This window comes from Humulus lupulus, chromosome 4 (assembly GCF_963169125.1).
Source record: "Humulus lupulus chromosome 4, drHumLupu1.1, whole genome shotgun sequence".
Lineage (NCBI taxonomy): Eukaryota > Viridiplantae > Streptophyta > Magnoliopsida > Rosales > Cannabaceae > Humulus > Humulus lupulus.
The window spans coordinates 186,664,626-186,682,011 of record NC_084796.1 but is presented as its reverse complement, the minus strand read 5'-3'; the positions used below and the strand labels follow the sequence as shown (position 1 = coordinate 186,682,011).

The following is a 17,386-nucleotide window of genomic DNA, read 5'->3' as shown; positions in this document are numbered from 1 at the left end:
ATATAATTTAAATTTGAAATATAAATGATCTCAAGAAAATAGGATTGACTAAGAAAATATATAACTAAGCCCACAATTGTAGGTTTTTAATATGTAAACACAACTACCTGTTATCTCCCGAATATACGCTTTCAAGCCTACACCATGGTTCGAGTTGATAGTTGCGGTGCTATTCACGTCACCATCCTTTGAGCTTTCGAAGTCAACATTTGGAACGGTCCGTTCCTTTCAAGCTAACTCCTTATTTCGAGTGAGACACTTAATTAAATTAATATGTTCATTTAATTTATTCCTTCGAACATTATCTCTACGATCCTATATTTCGAGATAATTAAATCCATCTCAAAATTTAGGGTATAACAGTTAACAAAATAAACCGTTAAAACAAAAAAATTTAGTTATCTATACACTTTTTATATAAAAGATATAATAACATACATAATGTAAATCGGATAGAGATGGGAAATCATTCATGTTCTCACTCCGTTCTTCATCTAGATTGAAAATCCCTTCCTCATTAGGAGTGGAGTGCATGGGTGATAAATCTGGTTTTATTAATTTAATTTTCATTGTAAAATATCTCAAAAATATCCTATTTTGATTTGTTTAATTAATTAATTATTTAATTTGATTTTAGTTTAAATCATGTTTACAATCTACTGCTAAATATCACAATATTCTGTTATATATAAGAATATTCTGTTAAAATTAATGAAAAAAAAAACAAAAACCTATTAAGACCAATAATTTCAGTTATCTACACATTTATTATATGAAAGATATATATATATATATATAAATATATTAACATGTATAGTGTGGAACATAAGATTGGCATGCATTCTCCATGGTTAGGATTGCTCTCTAAGTATTCTTGGCTGGTACTGCTTAGGTAGGCTAGGCAGCACCAATCATGAACATGAACCAAGAAAAAAGAAAAGCCAAGTATGCAGAAAATTCCAAAGCCCACTGAGAAGGAGTAAGACATCTAGGCAACCCAACCCACAAAAATGCTAATTTCTTAAGGCCATATTAGTTTAGGGCCATGAGCACTGACAACCATTACTTTAGGATCTATTCTATTTTTCCAAATATTTATCAGCCATTTACACATTTTTTGGTCCACTTCTCTAATCAGGCCTCAAAAGCTGAAAGGAGACTCCATATGAAAAGGAACCCCAGTGGACCGAACAGCCTGCATGAAAGTGATGCATTATGTCTATTTTTTCAGGTTTAATACAATTTTATATACTCTTTAAACACTAGATATAATTTTGTATTTTTTTCTTCTAAATTTTATTACAAATTTTTTATTCCCAAAATGAAGTAGAGACAGTCGTTGATCTAATTCTAATAAATTTTTCTGATAATATTTTTATGAAAATCTTAAAATAGCCTTCTATTAAATTATAACTAAATGATATTATATATTCACGTTAAATTTTTAATTTAATGTTGATTTTTTTTAAAAAAATTAAATGTATTTTGTTTTATATTATTTTTAGTTAATTTAACTTAAATTAATTAATGTAAGTTAAATAAGTGTATTTTGAGAATAAAATTAAAGTTATAAACATGGTATCTTGTGAAATTATAAATATATATATAAGATTACATTTAGTATTTATGCATCTACTATTCTAATAATCATGCTTCCAGACAAGCTGAATGAATACTTAACAAAAATATACACTTATTAATATAATTATATTTTGATATGTTTTACACTAGTCAAAACATTATTAGTATTTGTAGCCTATGCAGAAATGCCAACTTTATTTTTTTGTTCCTTTTCAAAAGTCTTTATCATCGTGGTAGGGTCATTTTGATGCTGTTCATGCATATTTATCTTCTTTATTGGTTCTTGTCTAGCCTTATCCCTTAAAGCCTTTATGAAAAGAAATAAAAAAAACCGTTTTTTTGCAACTTTAAGTCAATCAAACTTTTGGCTCCCTACTTTGTTGGAGGTTAAAATTGTTAATTAAAGCATTGAAGAACAAATCAAAATTATCACTTTTTCTATTAATTAATAATTTTATACATAGTCTTGACTACTCTTCTTGAATCACAACAACATACATAGAAAAAACTCTTTTTTACAGTTGCATTTTTCACACCCTTTACTACTAAATATCTCTTGTCTCTGTCACATCTTTCCTAAATCTCATCAATTGGGTACTAACCCAAATCTTAATTAATCATGATAATTAAGATTCTTGATGGATTTCAGATGCAACAGTTCTAGCCCAAAACTTGAGATGTTTCTTCATGTCAGCAGCTGCAGTTGCTCTTGGCACCCTTAGACTTAGTAGAGGTGAACTTGGTCTCTTTATGAGCCAAGCTTCAGATAAATATGGCCTAATCACACCTCTCTCTTGATCTTCTTCTTCTTCCTGTTCTCGTTCTTGTTCTTCATCAATTTCTTTGGCTTGAACTTGTTCTACTTTATGAGAAGAGCTATACTTGTTTTTGTACACTTGTTCAAGCCTTTGTAAACCAGGTAATAGATTCACCATTCTTGGACTTACATGCTCTTTCTTGAATATGAAACCAAGATCCATGAACCCTTTAAGCTCTTCAAGCTCTAGCTCCCCCAAGCTCTTGCAACTCATAGATTTCTCAAGTACCCTTGTTATTGTACTTGTTGGACTAGGGCATGATTGTCTATTTTTAGTTGATGATGGTGATGATGAATGAGATCTGATCATCATGATTCTAGACCCTGCTACAAATCTTGATCTTTTTGGCCTCTTCTTCTTGCTAATGATCTTCTCTTTGTCACCTTCATCATCATCCTATATCACACAACTATAAAAGCTCAAGTAGTTTTCAAGTGAAAGAAGAATGTTTAATAATAATGATAATTAAGACAGTACAGTGGTTACTAGTTTTACCTTTGGAGGTAGCAGTGAGTTTGACGAGTCAGATGAATTTGATGAATTCGAATTATGCAAAAAATCAGATGATATGTCTTCAACTTTTTCATCTTCAACAGAGGAGGATTTAGAGGTGGATTGAGGTGTTGAAACTGGTTGTGAAAGAAGAATGATTTGATGAAACCATAGACGATCCATGGCCCCTATGAGAGAACAATAGTGGTTATAAGTTGCCATAAATGAAGAGAAAGGAGAAAAAAAGAGAAGGGTTTGTAGAATTATAGCTAAAATGTATATATAGTAGTGAGAGAGTTGTGGTTCTAGTACAAGGACATATAGAACAAGTGAATGCAAATCAAAGCTGGAAAAAAGTAATAAGTGGTGGCACCGGTTGTTGTGATTGATGATGATGATATGGAGGGATATCATATGTGGTCAGGAATCAAGAATTGTCCTCACTCCTCGTGATGTTATCACAATATTCCCCCCCAAAAAAAATACAAGTTGTGCTTAAGCGATATTACAGTGAGACAAAATATGCTTTGCTATTATGAAATGCATGTATGTATACATATTAATTTAGTACAAAAGTTTTTTGTCCGTGTCCCACACTCAAAATTCTATATCATTTCATAATTAGGATCCTAGAAAGAACAGGACTTTCAGGTGCTTTAATCAAATAATTTTACTACTACTGTTTTTAGCTGATCTGACTCATTGTTTCTTACAGTTATCTAAGTGTTAAATGTCAATTATATATATATATATATATATATATATATTAGGTAGAAACAATATGCAATGCAGGTTTAGTTTGTTTAGTTTTAAAGTTGTAAATATTATCTATAATTTTAATAAAAATCAATTTACTATTTTTTTTTAAATATATATATATATATATAATAGAACGAATTATAATTATATAGTATAAATAAATATTTATATCAATAATTTCTACATATATGACATCTAAATACACCGTTAACATAAATATATATATATATTTACATGACTCTATGACATATATATATATAAAAGACAATAATATTTAAAAAAAATTAATAATAGAAATAAAATAAGAATAGAAGCAATCATAGTGTAGATAGTAGTATACATGCATCAACTTTTTTTAGTTTCTAATGTATCTCACAATGTCCTTTAGTAAATTTGATGAAGAAAAAGAGTTCTAATCATTTGATGAAAAATAAACTATCACACAAATTTATAAGATAAAAAAAAGATATATATATATGCCATTATTATTATTATTTAATTATTTAAATTATCATAAAATATCTTAAAAATATTCTATTTTAATTAATATATTTATTTATTTTTATTTAAGTTTATGTTTGCTCTAGTTTTTGAATTTGTCAGTGACAACAACAGATTATATATTATTTGTTTAATATAATATTAAGTTTAAATTTTATTTAAGTTATTAAATATATTGTTTTATTATTTTTAAATAATTATCATTGTAAAATATCTTAAAAATATCATATTTTAACTTATCTAATTAATTATTTATTTAAGTTTAAATTATGTTTACAACCTACAGTTAAATATAAAAATATTATGTTAAATATAAGAATATTCTGTTAAAGTTAACGGGAAAAAATAAAAAAATGTTAAAACAAAAAATTTTCGTTATCTACACACTTATTATATAAATATATATATATATATATTTATATATCTCTGTGTATCCGTGGGTGTGTATACAATATGTGACTTTTGAGTGAGTTGAGAAGCCCTTTGTGGTGTGGTGTGGTATATTTAGTGTGATATATGCATGCAATGGACAAGTCATTGACTGTAGATATGTAAGCCAGACATTAATATCCTTTTGTTTTTCATTCATTATTATATATACCTAACTAACACATGTATAAATCCATTCCGTTTCATTACTTTTTTTTTTTTCTGTTATTATTCTTTTTAGACTGAAATGCCAAATTTATTTCACTACTACACAAGGGACTACAAATGCGTATACCATTAATAATCAAAAGAGAAGCAAGTGAATTGGAACACTTTCTTATATTTGGCTATGAGTTTGAATTTTTCTAATCTAGAAAATTGTACTCTAGGAGTTTTTACTTTTACTAATTCTGGGATCAAGTGAAATGGAGCTGGCAGATGGTTTTCACATACCCAAAAATGTAAAACACTTCAAAATTATTATTATTAAAAAAAATCTTAAACCAATAAATTTGTAGTTAATGACTTATTTTATTTTTGAAGCTTATAATATAAAACAAATATACATATATAAAACTATAAAATGATAAATAATGTTTGTTTATTTAATGAAATTGATAGATAAAGCATTTATATCATTACTTTATTTTAAAATAACAAATGAAATATGTTGACCCAGGATTTGACCAACTGACACGGAGTCAGAATATGCTTGATATGAATGAATGTGTAGAGAGGAACGTAATGACAAAAAGTAATAACAACACGATATTTTTATAGTGGTTCGGCCCCAGGATCTGGTAATAACCTATGTCCACTTAGACTATTATTGATATAGAATCAAATGAGTGATCAAAGAACAAGGGTTCAATGAGTTTTACTAACCTCTGAAGAACAATATAATATCACTAGGAGAATTACTATAGTCTCAAATAATTCAAAAGTAAAAAAGTCCCTTCCTTGAGCTATCTTTTGCTATTTATAGGCTCAAGGGGGATTACAAAAGATTGTTACAGATATTCTTTCCTGAATCATCGGATACTCAAGAGATTGTGTGAGTTAAATTTGGGATTTACAAAGATTTTCTCATTAATGTTGCTTTGTATGCGGAACTATCGACCAGACTGGTCACAGGTAAGACTAGGCTGCTTACTGCTTCAAATGCGTCTTCTGGTCGATACTCTAGCAGAGCCTTTCCAGGTGTCAGCCACGTGTCCAGAGATCACTTGCCACGTCATCAATGCTAATTTTTTGGATAACAAAATATTATTAAAAATAAAAAAATAGTATTTTTGTATTTTTAAAAATTATACTTGATTCTAGTATTAAATAATTATATTTTTTAATTCTATTAAAAAAATTCGTGAGTAAAAATTCTCGTCAAGGGATCTCCTAGTTCAGTCCAAGTTATCAAAGAGTAATTCACTTCCTTTAGTTCAAGTTATCAAAGAGTGATTCACTTCCTTTAATCTAGCATCTGGTTTGACAGCCAATATGGCTAAATCTTAGGTTTATTTTGGGGGTATGACAGAGGAGGATTCGAGGAGTATTTTGGCTAGGTTTCAATTTTCTGAAGGTTCATTTCCATTAAGATATCTTGGGATCCCTCTCCGGCCTACTAAATGGAAGGCTGGAGACTGTGCCTTAATCATAAAAAAGATTCACCTCCTGCTTCACTCATGGTCCAACCGTCATCTTTCATTTGCTGGTTGAGCTCAGCTATCTTATCCATTTAGTGTTAATGGGTATAAGATCTTTTTGGATGAGCATATTTCTCCTTCCCAAGAGTGTCATTAGTGAGATTGATCAATTATGCAGAAAGTTTTTATGGGGGTCTAATGACATCAATAGCAACAGAAGTAAATTGCATCTCACTTCTTGGGACCAGGTCTGTTTGCCAAATAGTTTGGGTGGAATTGGGTTTAAGGAATGGTCCAAATGGAATAAAGTGTTGTTAGCCAAGTATATTTGGGCTCTTTCCTCTAAGCAAGATATTCTCTGGGTGAAATAGGTGGATGCTCTTTACCTCAAATGGCAGAATTTTTGGGAGTATAATACCAAAAATGATGTGAGCTGGTATTAGAGAAAGTTAGTTAATATGAAATCTATCATTTCTTTTGGTGATTTGGAGGCTGCGGTTAAGAACGGGAAGCTTAATCTGAGATTACTCTATTATAAGCTGCTGAATAAGGAGAGGGTTCACTTTGCTAATGTAGTCTGGTGTAATCTAGTTTTTCCCAAACACGGGTTTATATTATGGCAAGCTATACTTGGTCACTTACTCACTCGAGATAAACTTGTTCATTGCCATATTAGTCTTGATTCCTTATTGTGTCCGGTCTGTGAGCTGGAGCTGGAGACTCATGCTCATCTGTTATTTGAATGTATCTTTTCTCATCAAGTTAGATTAAAGGTAGCTTCTTGGCTAGGAGATGACATTTGGCCGACTAAGTATGATGACTGGTCCTCTTGGATGGTTGGGAGACCGAAAGGTCTTAAGCAAAAAATTGTAGCAGCAGCTCTTGCGGCTTCTATCTATGCGATTTGGTGTAATCGTAATTCTTGTATTTTCAGATTTACTGCTATGAGTAAAATTGTTTATAAATGTCATTTGTTATTTATAATTATATTATTTATTATTTCAATCAAATATGTTAATTTTATTAAATATGAAAACTTAACAGATTCTTTTACACAACAAAACACAGAAATTAATATTCTTAAGAATTATAGAGATAAGATTCGAGTGCACAACCAAACACAATAATGTAAGTTTCCAAACTATCAAATTGTCCTATTCAGCTTTCTCAGTAATATGAAAAATGTGAACTCGTTGTACCAAACTTTATAAAGTCCATCTATCTTAGAATATTGTACTACGCACGACGCCCTATATCTTAATACTATTTTATTTCCTTCTCTTTAAATTTTATAATAATTTTGATTAACTCTTAAATATTGGTCATAATCTCTATTTTGCCATAGATAGTATATATTGAGGTCAAAGTTGATCAACATACTAAAATACTCTAAATTTTTATTAATTAAATAATTAATGTAACATTACATTATTATAATAACCCCTTATTATAATCAAATTAAATAATAATCACTATAATTAAACTTTACAATATGCTCCATGAGTTTTCCACCACTCTTCTCTCCCATTAATTAATGGCTCAATAAGCTTCAACTTGTTTAGTTTCTAATTTCTATGTATGAATTCAATGTATATGTGTATGTGTATGTGTATGTGTACTTATATGTTATATATTCATATTTTCCTTTCTAGCTGTTGTTGTTTGTTGATCACCATCTTCCTCTATGATCTCTCCTCTTGTTGATTTGTTTAAGAGAAAAGGAAGAACTTCTGCGGTTGCACTACTGAGTCTAGGGCTCCACTCAGCCGAGAGAGCAGAAAAATGTAGGGACTGCTCTTGTTGTTTTCTCCTTCTTTCCCTTACTTCTCCCAGCCACTGCTTTATAACCACTCCCATTTGTTCTTCTACTACCTTGCTTTTGAACTCTGAACCCATCTGCATACATATAAAACAATTCATTTAATATTATATATGCTATTTATTAATTGAATGGAATATATATATATATATAGTTACAATGATAATTATTTAAAAATAATAAAATCATATATTTAATAACTTAAATAAAATTTAATTAAACTTAAATTTAATATATTATTAAACATATAATGTATAATCTTTTATTGACACTGTCTAATTCAAAAGCTAGAACAAACATAAACTTAAACAAAAATAAATAAATAAATAAATTAAAATAGAATATTTTAAAGATATTTTATGATAATTTAAATAATTAAATCATATTTATTTAAAAATAATAATGACATACATATCATTTTTTTATCTTATAAATTTGCGTGATAGTTTATTTTTTATCACGTGATTGGATCTTTTTTTCTTCATCAAATTCACCAAAAAGGATATTGCGAAATACATTAGAAAATAAAAATAGTCGATGCATGTAGACTAATGTCTATACTATGACTTTTTCTATTCTTATTTTATTTCTATTATTAATTTCTTTTTATATAGGGAATTTACTCATTTGGTACCATGTGTTTTTGTAAAGTATGGTTTTGGTACCCTCTTTTTTAAATAATTCTCATATGGTACCCTATATTTTTAAATCATACATATTTGGCACCCTAGACTCAGATTTGATAAATAAAATTTTATTAATATGACCAAACTGTCATCAGATATATGCAATTAAGTAATTAAATTTGAATTTTGAACTCATATAATTGAGAGTAGTTTGATTAAATTAGTAAAATTTTATTAATTAAATTTGCGTTTAGGGTACCAAATATGTAGGATTTTAAAATACATGGTATCAAATATGTACAATTTCAAAATACAGGGTACCAAATGAGTATTATTGTAAACACAGGGTACCAAAATGATACTTTACAAAAACACAGGGTACCAAACGGTTACCTACCCGTTTATATATTATTGTAATTTATATATATATATATATGTGTGTGTCATGTAGCCATGTAAATATATATAAATGTCAATGTTTTGTTTAGATGTTATATATGTAGAAATTATTGATATAAATATTTATATATACTATAGAACTATAATTCATTCTATTATATATATATTTTAAAAAAAAACAAAACAATGAACTAATTTTTATTAAAATTATAAACAATGTTTACAAAACTAAACAAACCTGCATTTTATGTTGCTTCTACCTAGTATATATATATATAAAAGCTTAATAGATTATTGTCAAAACAAAATGACATTACAAAACTTGAATACTAATGTGGTATTTTTGTGTCACTAATACTATTATCTATATATTTTTTTTTAAAAAATTATCTTAAGTGCTCATTTGAATGAAATAATATAGGGTTTATACTTTTTTGGATCCTGTGTTTTTTCCCATTACCTGTTTGGATCCTGTGTTTTGACAAATTACTTTTTGGACCCTATGTTTTGTAAAATTGTTAAAATAGAACCCTAAACCCGATTTTGGTTAATGTTTTCTCAACTAAAATTACAAATAATTTATCAAACTAACAATTCGGAACAAAAATAAAATCATTCTGCTTAAAAACGGTGTTGTTATATTCAATTTTTTCTTCATCAAAATTGAGTTTAGAGTTCTATTTTAACCATTTTACAAAACATAGAGTCCAAAAAATAATTTGTCAAAACACAGGGTCCAAACAAGTAATGAGGCAAAACACAGTGTCCAAAAAAGTATAAATCCAATAATATATGGTAAAACTGTAGTACTTATATTACCTGTGTGACTAGTGCATAGAGAGGAAGAGTGATGTAGCTGCATAGGATTTGGACAGTCACCCTGCATATATATATATATATAAAAAATTAATTAAGAACTATTTTTTACTATCAATTTCATAAAATTATTTTTCCAACACTATACCATAAACCTTTGTTTGGATATTGGATTTTAGGAAGGAAAAAACAATAAATTTAAACACTATCATTTTTGACGTTTGGATTCAAACAAAAAAATTGAGAATTATTTTTCTAAAAATAATTCAAATATAATATAATTTTATAAAATTTAATTACAACTATAAATATATTTTCTTAAAAAAATTACTTATTAAATTTTAGAAATTTATTTTCCTTCATTTTTTTTATCTACTCTTTTTCTTCTTTGCTAAAATCTAAAATCCAAACACATAGTCTAATAATAATAGTAGTGGAAAATTTATGCATAAACACATATGTTCATTAATTCAATAGTACTACTTACGCTAATACAACTCTTGCGACAAGAATCGCTTTGTGTACATGATAGCAGGAATCTACTCCAAACTGGATCTGAGAAACCACACAAACAAAATAATTAATAACAATGACCATCAACTATATAAACATATTTATATATATATATAAATACATAAATATATTTGATTAAATTGAAATTACAGAAAGAGAGGGTGCTTACTGAAACCCAAATGAAGAAAGCAAGCTCGAATGCATTCTAAAATATTAACAAAAGAAAAAAAATAAAGCAGGACTAGTTTAGAATAATTATTAATAGTATATTAAAGAAGAGATCGAATTAATTAATATATAATTATAATATATATATATATATTAATTACCACAAAGAGAGTATAATGCAGAAGGGTTAAGACAAATTTTGGCTTCCCAAACCAAAAGAGATTATCATTTGGTTTAACAAGAGGAGCTCCAATTATAACATTATTTAGCTCTTTCATTTGAAGAGCCAGTCTTGCCACAATTACTTCGAGTTTGGTTCCTAGAACCAGCACAATCTGCAATATATTGAAACCACTTAATTAAAATATATTTATAAAAATTAAAAAATAAAATGTATGTTTTTAATTAATTAATAAACCTTAAAATTGTTAACTTACCAACATTGGAACATAGGACAGCCAGCTATATACATGCCATCCTAAACAAAGCAGCTCAAACATTTTAGTTTCGTAAATATATTCCCCCACTAAAAAATTCTTCGAATCTATTTCCCTTTTTTTTTTATTTCCATTGTTATCCCTTTTTTTTATTTTTTTTATTTCCATTGTTATCCCCTTTTTTTTCTTTATCGTTTAATTGCATATATTGTACATATATGTCAATCCTTTTTATCATTTATTCTCTTTACGATAAAAAGTATGCAATAATTCTATACCTTATATTTTTATATATAAAATTAGGTAAATTTATGGTAGGTTATCCGTATCATGAGGTGACTATTCACACGGCCTACCCAAAAGTTTATTGGGCCCTGGTAAAAAAAATAAAAGGTAAATTTAAAAAAATGCACTAAAAATTTAAAAAAATATGAAAAATATGGTGCATTACAAAAATATGGAATTTTTGGATAAAAATACGGAATGACAAAAGTATAAATACGGAGTGGTAAAATCATAAATAAAAGTTGTAAAATACAATTTTTTGTGATCAACGTTTACAAACTAGTAAATATCTGTTACAAACTTGTAAATATCTGTTACATGCTTGTAAATAATATTTACAAAATCAGTTATAGAATTGTAGATTATCTTTTTAGATAAAACTTACAAACAAATTCATAACTAAATTTTTTATTTTTGTAACAATAGTTTACAAATCTAGTTTTACAACTAAGAAAGATATTTTTGTAACTAATATTTACGAAAATATTTTATAGTTGAGAAATTATAAACAAAATATACATAAAAATATTATACTTTTCCATATTGTTACAATATTGTACCAAAAAATTACATGAACAATCATATTTATGCTATACAACTTTAAAATATAAATTTAAGATATTTATTATTTATAAAACACTTTATTGAATATAGTGGTAAAATACAATATTTTTTTTAAACAAGTTTTACATTTTTGTAACAACAATTTACAAAACTAATTTCACAACTAAAAAGTTTATTTTTGTAACTCACATTTACATAAATATTTATAAATTTATTTAACATGATTATTACAAAGATTTACAAAACTAATTTTTTAACTTTAAATATATTTCTGTAACAAAACTTGAAACTTAGACTAGATTATGATTTAGTTTAACATTGAGTGTTGAGATTTGACTAACTATGATTTAAAATATATATATATATATAATATTTTTATAAAGAATAATAATATTGTGATTATCTTTAACTGTATATTGTAACATATAGTTATTAATATTACTTTCAATTAACTGCATATTGTAACTTGTATAAATATTTATTTATTTATTTATTGAGTAATTATATAAATATTTATTTTAATATTAATAAATACATTTATTTTAAATAAAAATAAATTAATCTACTTTATTGAAGAGAGTAGCTATAATATTATTACTTTTATTATTATATTATTTGTTAAGCCTGAATTTTCATTAAAAATGGACATAAAAAGATAAAAAAAATTTTACACATACAAATCTGAAAAAAATAAATAAGTGAAAGAGAATAATTTATATATATTATCTTCTATTGTAAAAGTGTATGAGTATAAATATAAATATAAATATATAATTATAGTTTATATTGAAATTACAAGGGTCGCATATATACTTTTAAAAGAACCATAATTTTGTAATTAATTTAATATACTTTATAAAATGATTTTTTTTAAATTACGGTATTATACGTAATTAATCCAAAATAAAATTTGGGGTTCTTTAATACCTTTTAACAAGAAAGTACTGTACAAGTTAGCAAAACTTAATATTTTAACTACTAATTTTAAAAAATTGGACTCTTAGCCTTAGGGGCGCTAGGCCGCCTAGCGTGCTTTAGCCAGGACTGACCCAGATTGTACTATTCAATAAGATAATGTAAGTATTATTTACCATACTTTTTTATAAAATCAATCAATATATATTAAAACATGCGCATAATTTAAATTTATAATACACTCCTTTTGATGCCTTTTTTTTTTTAAATTTATTATACTAATATAATATAATTTGTTTTTCTTAGGTATGATTTTGTATATGTAACAATTAAAAGAAAAAGTTATATAACAAAATAATAATTATAAATGTAAGAAAATATATCGACAAAAAAAATTAATGTAAGAAAATAATATTTTTATGGTTGGATATTGAATTGATTCTAATAAATAAATAAGCTCGTGAATCCTATTTATGTTATAATTTATGATAGAATAATGTTTTTTTTCCTTCTAATTCTTGATGTGTCTAATTAATTTATATAATTTGAATGTAGCACATGCTTTTTATGTACCTTTACTACTAGTATATAAATATATAACTATAAATAGGGATAAAGTAGGTTTTTATTTTTCCAATATAGGGGCTTTAACTTTCAGGAGGAATTTTAGTTATTACATTTTGAAAGAAAAAAAATTCAATGATATTTTTTTTACTAAATTATAAAAAATTTAAAAATAAAATGTAGAAGAGTTTAAGTCCCCTGTCAATGAGCTGGCATAGATCCGTGCTGAATAAAAGGGTTATTACTAACTTATATGTTGTAGTTAGACTTTTATTTAACAATTATGATCATTTTAAAATATAGTTGACTATTTTTTTTTAAATTATACTATAATTTGTTTTTTTTTTGTGAATAATATACTATAATTTGTTTGATTGATTTACAAATATATATATATTTATATCCATGGAGAAGAAATTAAAAGCCAAAAACTACATGAACTGAAGTAAACGACATACCGTACACATCTACTAGCAATAGGATGACAACTAGAAACCACATTGGAGGGCTGTCAAAAACATCATATATAGTAATTAATTAGTTAGTATGGAATTATTTTAACTAATGTTTAACCAAATATACAATTAATAATTAGTATTATATAAATAGAAAATTAATTAATTTAATTGAGAACCTTATTCCAACCACAATCCTGAAATCTTCCTCTAAGGATCGCTCGATGTATTGTTGGAAATTAAAGCTGCCATGCCTGGCTGACAAGTGAGCCTGAAAACGTTTATTATTAATTATTGTCAAAATAGTAAAATAAATAAAAGCTAAGAATGAAGATTAAATTAAACTATATATTTAGATTAGGCTTTGATAATTACCGCAATGAAACCATGTCTTAAGGTGAGATAGTCAACTTTTGCAACCGAGTTAAAAAACTGCCTGAAGAAACATTTCTGTTCAAATATATATATATATTATTTATTTTGATCATTAGACTCTATTATAGAAATATATATAAACAAATTAAGTAAAAGAAAAAATTTGTTTATTTCAGGAAAGGATTAAGAAAAAAAATAGAAAATAAGAAAAGGCTCACAATCCACAAAAGAAGTGATGTTTCTGTGCAATTATTCATGTGTCGTCTTCCAAAGGTTGTCTGTCTTGTATATCTGAATCGAAATGGATCTGATAAAAAGTATTATTATTATTTTTCAGATAAATGCACTCAATTGTAATATAATTTTACATTAAGATGTAAACCATATCTTTAAAAAAAGTATAAATATATGCCACTTAAGAATATTATTTTTTTCTCACGGATGTTCGCCACTAATAAGGTGAGAATTTCCCATCCAAATGAAAATGAGATTAGGACTATTTTCTTTCCCGATTGTTAAACAAGGCAGAAAGTAAGATGGTACTTCCCACTTGATAGATGGAATTCTGTTAAAATTTTGATTTATTTAATAATATTTTGGTGATATTATAAATATTGTTTAGAATAATATTTGGTAGTATATTAATTTTTGTGTAATACCTTTTTTTTTAATAATTAAAATTTTATTTCTCAAAAAGAAATTATTATTATTTTTAAGTAAATAATTTCCTAGGAAGATTCTTGGTCCTAATTGTAATTAGGATTTGTCGTCCTGACAGAGAATATGCGAAAACGAGGAATAATATAAAGGTTGCGTGGAACATTTCCCACAAAGTTTCGGCCTCATTCTTTTACAGCGAAAATATTATACATTGAGTAATATTTGAGGTATGGCACATCCCACGTGTAAAGACTTTGGCCAACACCATACAATTATATATAAACATATAACTGAAATTTAGGGGCATTTGTTTTAATACCCATCAATCATTATCAAATGGCCATAGTGACTTAAAAGTCTAAATATTGTGAACTATAGTTGAAATTTTTTGCAGTCTAAGTTTCTAAATTTCTTAATTAAAAAAAAAAAAAAAAGTTTCTAAATTTCTATACGGTTGCGTGTTCCATATATTTTTTAATACTAATTGTATTAAAACCACACACCCCAACATAATAATACTAATAAATTATTAAAAATTAACCCATCTATAGACACTGCTCAGGATTGGAATACCTTCCACAATAATTAGGGAAAATGATAATATTAAGAATATGTATGATCAAAGCATTCCAATCAAGACCACAATTATGTAGAATTAGAGGTTTGTAGCTAGATCATTTTACCTACCATACAACTTATCTATAAAAAAAAATTCATGTTTAGACCATTTCCCATTTTGGGTTCTCACCCCTATGAACCTTAATTATTAGAGTTGAACAACACTATAAAAAAATCCAGAATTTTTTATTTGCTGGGAACTAATAATTACAACCGAAAAATATAAATTAATATTAATGTAATTTATCTGACAAAAATAAATAAATAATGTAAATTGTATGAAAATTGTAACATACCATTGGCAACTAAGTACTCAGTTGTTTGTGTCTCTTTCTCCCAAGCCTTCCAGCGTCTCATCTATATAATATATATATATATATATTTATATTTACATTCGTAGAAATCAAAATTTGCATTGATTATGTAATAATAATAATAATAATAATAATAATAATAATAATAATAATAATAATAATACCTTAGCCCTGCCCAAAGCCATTGTTAGAGTACTATAGATAATTTGCATAGCCGCCAACACAAAAATAAATATGTGAAGCTGATGAATGGCCTCGTTGGTCACAAGAGCAACCTTTCCCTGCAAAAAATTAATTCCATTTTTATCATATATATTAACTTTTAAAACATATATTTTATTTTCAAAAGAAAAAACTTTAAATAATATATTTTATATATATATATGTGGAAGAACTATTTAATAACCCATATATAGAGCTTTGATTTTGATCCACTTTTGGGAATGAATCTAACTTGGCTTACATCTGTACATTCAAATAATCAGAAAGTTGGTTTTTTTTAAGACATAATCAGAAACTCATTGTTAATCATAGACTAAATTCATTAACATTAAATCTAAACTTAATAACTACATCAAATCAAGTTGAAAGTACATAGACAAAAATCCAAAACCAATATTATGTACTTACTTGGGCAGTACAAGAATCAGTTGAAACCAGATCATTCTCTTGTGAAGAAGTAGCAGCATGTATGGGGCATGGAAGCATAGTGTCTGCTATGCTGGCCGGTATACATATTTTTGATATGTAATCTTGAGTTATCGCCAATAGTAATGATATGAATCCCAAAAGCATCAACTCTACACCAAAATATATCTCAATACATATATTGTATATATATATATATATCTACATATATATCTATATAATACCTGATTTAAGCTTCTCAACCGCACCATGCAGAGCAGTCTTCTTGTGCCTTTTCAACCACTGCAACAAATAAGCAATAATTAGTATAAAACGGAATATATATGAATATACATATATAGTTATAAATATATATATATATATATATATATACACGAGAAAGAAGGTGGATTGTGTGTTCGATGAGAAGGGAGGTAGAGATGAAGCCAAAGCAAACAACGGCGAGTGCCCATGTCGGAGTATGTTCCAAAGAGATGACTGAACCATCTCCGGCAGCCATATATATCGATCTATCTTTATTATTTGCTTTCTATTTTCTTTACTTGAATAAAAATCTCTCTCGTATCATAGCATCATATGTCATAAAATTCTATTTAGAGAGAGAGAAAAAAAAACTGAAAATCATAGTTTCATTAATGACCCACATGCATGTGTCATATGTATGACTTTTTCTACCCCAAACGTAATTTGATTATCTAATTTCCTCTCCCATATTTATATCTTTTCACACTTCGTGATGACCCCAAAATCATGAATTTATTGTTTTTTATTTATTAATTAATCAAGGAATTGATTTTCAATAATAATAATATAAAAAGAACTATTACAATTTGGAAGAAATATTCATTCTACCATGGTATGCCACGCCTCTCGAGCTTAATTAATTAAGGGATATACTATTTTGGTTCTATTGATAATCTGTGAAAAAATAAGATAAATTCGAATTAGTACACGGTCTTTCAAGCTCTTACAAACTCTTTAGATGGAGTT

At 26.7% G+C, this 17,386-nt stretch overlaps 2 protein-coding genes across 3 annotated transcripts; both read right to left on the bottom strand.

Annotated features, from left to right (window-relative positions):
• Positions 1–1,994: 1,994 nt before the first annotated feature.
• LOC133831030 (uncharacterized) lies at positions 1,995–3,248 on the bottom strand. Its single transcript, XM_062261192.1, has 2 exons — positions 2,895–3,248; positions 1,995–2,795 (listed from the first exon to the last, which is right to left on the bottom strand). Exons 1-2 carry the CDS (start codon positions 3,111–3,113, stop codon positions 2,208–2,210), a joined length of 807 nt encoding a protein of 268 aa, XP_062117176.1. The 5' UTR covers positions 3,114–3,248; the 3' UTR covers positions 1,995–2,207.
• A 4,339-nt stretch (positions 3,249–7,587) lies between these two features.
• LOC133831029 (MLO-like protein 3) lies at positions 7,588–17,063 on the bottom strand. 2 transcript variants are annotated; one of them, XM_062261191.1, is made up of 15 exons: positions 16,770–17,063; positions 16,621–16,678; positions 16,379–16,548; positions 15,913–16,029; positions 15,731–15,791; positions 14,375–14,463; positions 14,157–14,231; positions 13,961–14,052; positions 13,785–13,834; positions 10,999–11,039; positions 10,723–10,896; positions 10,563–10,598; positions 10,368–10,435; positions 9,884–9,944; positions 7,588–8,116 (listed from the first exon to the last, which is right to left on the bottom strand). In XM_062261191.1, exons 1-15 carry the CDS (start codon positions 16,893–16,895, stop codon positions 7,847–7,849), a joined length of 1,488 nt encoding a protein of 495 aa, XP_062117175.1. In that variant the 5' UTR covers positions 16,896–17,063; the 3' UTR covers positions 7,588–7,846. The 2 variants fall into 2 exon arrangements, with proteins under 2 accessions (XP_062117175.1, XP_062117174.1); XM_062261190.1 differs by having other exon boundaries at positions 16,621–17,063.
• Between the last annotated feature and the right edge of the window lie 323 nt (positions 17,064–17,386).

What these genes read in the sequence shown, in the direction of transcription:
- LOC133831030 (XM_062261192.1), bottom strand. Translation starts at nt 3,113, where the DNA reads ATGGCAACTTATAACCACTATTGTTCTCTCATAGGGGCCATGGATCGT. An exon ending in ACTCACTGCTACCTCCAAAG is followed by an intron (nt 2,796 to 2,894) that starts GTAAAACTAGTA and finishes TGTGTGATATAG; the next exon opens with GATGATGATGAAGGTGACAA.
- LOC133831029 (XM_062261190.1), bottom strand. Translation starts at nt 16,882, where the DNA reads ATGGTTCAGTCATCTCTTTGGAACATACTCCGACATGGGCACTCGCCG. An exon ending in AGGATTGTGGTTGGAATAAG is followed by an intron (nt 13,835 to 13,960) that starts GTTCTCAATTAA and finishes TGTTTTTGACAG; the next exon opens with CCCTCCAATGTGGTTTCTAG. An exon ending in TCTATGCACTAGTCACACAG is followed by an intron (nt 8,117 to 9,883) that starts GTAATATAAGTA and finishes ATATGTATGCAG; the next exon opens with ATGGGTTCAGAGTTCAAAAG.